Here is a 3921-nt window from a genome sequence, read left to right as displayed (position 1 = left end):
TACCATTGTTGGAAGTCCAAAGAAACAATGCCTAAACTGAGAGCTGAGATATAATTTTTTTCTTGGGTGAACATTCTTAGGGAATGGTCAGTAAATGCACAAAATTAGGGGGGTGGTCTCCTTTAATGTAATCCCACAATTGGAAAGACAGGGAATAAAAATTAATCACACTATCAAGGTGAGATAATGTGCCTTCTCTTCCTAATTATTGTTATTTATTTATTTACTGTAAAGGTCAATTCAGAGTTGGAGACAGAGAAAAGCCATGTGACTTTCCCTGGGAAGCAACACCATTTGGGCAAGTATTACACTCATCTGAAATAACTAATTTTCTATTAGTTCAATACTTGAGGGATGAGTATGTACAGGATGGGAAAGAGGATGTGGGAAGAGAGGACATCTGAGTTGATTTTTCATGACTCAGAAATTGCATGATGCTGCCCTTTGTTTAAATGTTCTCCTGGACAAAAGTTTAAGGACTAGGATATAAAGAACTATCTTCTGTAAAGCATCTAATGCATCGGAATAGAGTTTATGTCCAGTTGACATCAGCATCATCTTCACGTCGGTGGAAGCAAGAACAGAAGGGGCAAGAATGAAATCAGACATCTACAGCAGAGAACTCTGTGCATACAGACTACACTGTTCTTTTCAGTAAAGAAAGCAGAACACCAACCAGACTGGACCATATGGTGTTTACCTCCTTGTCTTTCTCAAAATGGCTTTCCTAGTTCTGGAAATATCATGGAGATGATTTGGAGGAACCTCATCCAGAGATTAATTTTCATTTCACTTACTGGACTTGGAGTTTTAGGGAACATCATCTTATTTGTGAGACATGTGTATACTCTCATTATGAGTCCTGAGGGGAAAAAAAGTATAGATGTTATTCTCATCCACTTGGCTTTTGTAAACACAATCATTATTCATTGCATAGGGGTCAGATACATAGCCGCTATTTTTTATTTCAGAAACTTCCTAGGTGACATCGGTTGTAAAACTATAATTTACCTAGAAAGGGTTGCCCGTGGCCTCTCCATCTGCACCACCTGTCTCCTCAGCGTGGTCCAGGCTGTCACCATCAGTGCCGGGACCACCCTTTGTAAAAAGCTCAAACCACAGACTGCATGGCAAGTTCTCCCCTTCCTCCTTCTCTTTTGGATCTTCAATTCCCTGATAAGCTCCAACTTGCTTCACTATATCACAGCAGCCAGGAGCACAAACAGGTCTGAAGCTGGGATGCATACTGGGTATTGCTGGATGCTGCCATCCGGAAACACAGTTAAGTGGCTGTTCCTCATTCTCATTACTCTTCGTGATGTCGTTTTTCAGAGTCTGATGGGCTGGAGCAGTGAGTCCATGGCTCTCCATCTGTACAAACATCACATACGTGTCCTGTACCTTCGCAGCTCCAGGTCGGCAAATAATTCCAGGCTAGAAATCAGAGCTGCCCAGAGGGTTCTCACTCTCATGACCTGTTTCATTTTCTTTTATTGGGCAGATTTCATTTTCTCCTTCTACACAGGCTTCACGGTAACACATGATTCCACAATACTCAACATAAAAGCACTTTTAGTACTTAGTTATGCTGGCCTCAGTCCCTTTGTCCTGATTGTCAAGGATGTCTATGTTGCTAAGCCCTGCTGTGTCCCCTGAGAAATAAGAAATTCTTTTTCTTATCCGGTTCTTTATGAACTGAACTGTGTACACTGGAATGGCTTTGCTCTTCCATTCTCTTGTATCACAACACTAAATGGATTGAGTCAATTAATTTTTTCAGAGAGCTTCTCCTGGATTTTGAAGATTGTTTCAGGCTCTAGAGTGTTGACATTGATTCTCATTATCCCACCCCTCCACCATCCCTGTCATGCAGTTTACTCGCTGCATCCTTCATCGGGAAGTGCAGGAGGGCATGCAGTCACCTGAAATTAGAATTTGATTCTTCCACATGCTAGATTTTTAGTCTCATAAGGATGCACAAACGTTTCCTGTCTTCTTGTTTTTTCTAATGTACTTCCGTGATCACCGGCGCCTCTACTTATATACAAAGTACTTACTATGAGCCAGAGACTGTTCTAAATCCAGTGAGCAGAAGAACAAGTGAAGGATGTCAGGAAACATCCTTATCTGAAGGTCACTTGCAAAGTGGGGATGACCATGGAGAGAAGCTGTTTCAATGCACTTAGTGAATGCTTGGCATTGCTGGGTACCAAGCACTAAAGAACTGGTCAGAATAAATGCTGTAAGGCAATTACAAACACACTCGTGACACTGATGTTTGGTCATATAGAAAAGTACAGGGTAAATGTCATATTTAGAGAAGGCCATTGTGTTTTGGAAAACAAGCCCCACTTGAGAACCTCACTCCTGTGCACAGTGCTGTGTAAAACTATCCCAGGAACATTGCACCCCAGCTGCTGGCTCTCACTTCCATTCGCTCATTAGGGCCTACATAGAACATGTGGAATTGTTAAGTCGCCCTGCGTACCAGCCACACAGACAGAGTTTAGAGCTCCATCCTCCCTATTGCTAGTCAGGCACATGTTCAGCTGTGGACACAGGGACTGCCGTCCTCAAGACACAGAGGGGAGCTGGCTGCTGAAGCTCATGCAGCCTGGCATTCTATGGTAATAGGACATTGGGGCTCTGAGGACTCTATAGCCTCCCACCCAGGAAAACACAGATTTTGCTCTGAGACCACATCATCCAGGCTCCCTGTGCTGCCAGAATCCTAAGGAGGCTCCTGTCAGCACCCTGTTTGTGGGGAGATACCTAGAGTCTTGACAATAGCCTGGAATGTTTGGGGATTCCATGGAGCCCTTTGGCCAACCACCCTTATTTTTCAATTTCTGCCTACTGTGACATATGCAATGTACAACTTAGTTTCTCTGATCCTGGATTCCACATTCAACAGAGAGGATAGAAATTCTGGTTTCCTCAAAAGCTGTCATTTCTTTTACAGAAGAAGCATTTCAGCTTCTAGTATGTGTCAGTTGCACCTATATGTATGAAAATGCCATCATACAGGGCACAGAGTATGAGTCATGACCTTTAACTCATCTCCTATGTCAAGCTAATGGTGCTTTCTCTTAAAGAACAAAATAATGATGTCATCACTTGAAATTTTAGCACTGTATATTTATTGACGTCATTTTCCATCTCTACTGGGTAGGGCCTCCTAGGAACTAGAATGAAATGTGCACACAAGCTTCACTCTTGGGAACACATAAGTTTTAGAAATGTCATTAAAGTTTTATAATGAGTAAATATTGCCTTAGGGATAAGGCTAAGAAAGTATTCAATTCAATTCCCATATGACATTTAATGTGAAGGAATGAAAGAATCAGTTACAACAAAGACCTTCACTGGTGCACCATCATGTGCCAACTGACTCCACATAAAACCTGAGAGAGCTTATAAAAAATTTTAGATACACACACACAAGAAAAATAAATAGATAAAATAAAATAAAAAGTTTGCCACATTTTTTTCTGGATAGACTCTATTTGCTGGCAGCAAGTTTAAGAGAGGTCTTTCTGACTCAGCATTGGCAGCAAAAACTGTTCAGCTCCTTTAAGAAACCTTCCCGGTTCGTGCTAAATGCATGAAGAGCTCTGACTCTTTCAGGAGGCCGAGCGTTTAAATGGGGTTTCTGGGCAGCGTGCTACAATTTACTTGGTGACAGCATGGACCAAATGGTTACCAGCATTAAGGTGGTGAGGACAGCTCTCACCCAGCAGTCTCAGAGGCAATCAACGGCATCTCCCATGTTGAACTGGGCAGAGGCCAAAGGCAAATCAGCCTTAGTCTTCTTAGCCACACCACTTAGCATTTTAAGGAGTGGCCCTGGTCAGAAAAGGATTACAGATATGCAATAAAGCAGATTCAGGTGAAAAAGACCTCTAAGTGAGTGACAGTGTT

At 42.2% G+C, this 3921-nt stretch overlaps 1 protein-coding gene across 1 annotated transcript; it reads left to right on the top strand.

The window, feature by feature from the left end:
* Nucleotides 1-571: 571 nt before the first annotated feature.
* On the top strand, nt 572-1656 carry LOC130885681 (putative vomeronasal receptor-like protein 4). Its single transcript, XM_057787379.1, has one exon. The coding sequence runs from the start codon at nt 745-747 to the stop codon at nt 1654-1656; it is 912 nt and encodes a 303-aa protein (XP_057643362.1). The 5' UTR covers nt 572-744.
* Nucleotides 1657-3921: the final 2265 nt, after the last annotated feature.

This window comes from Chionomys nivalis, chromosome 13 (assembly GCF_950005125.1).
Source record: "Chionomys nivalis chromosome 13, mChiNiv1.1, whole genome shotgun sequence".
NCBI classification, from domain to species: domain Eukaryota; kingdom Metazoa; phylum Chordata; class Mammalia; order Rodentia; family Cricetidae; genus Chionomys; species Chionomys nivalis.
The sequence above is the reverse complement of the archived record's forward strand: the minus strand, read 5'-3'. Positions and strand labels throughout refer to the sequence as shown.

What these genes read in the sequence shown, in the direction of transcription:
- LOC130885681 (XM_057787379.1), top strand. Translation starts at nt 745, where the DNA reads ATGGAGATGATTTGGAGGAACCTCATCCAGAGATTAATTTTCATTTCA.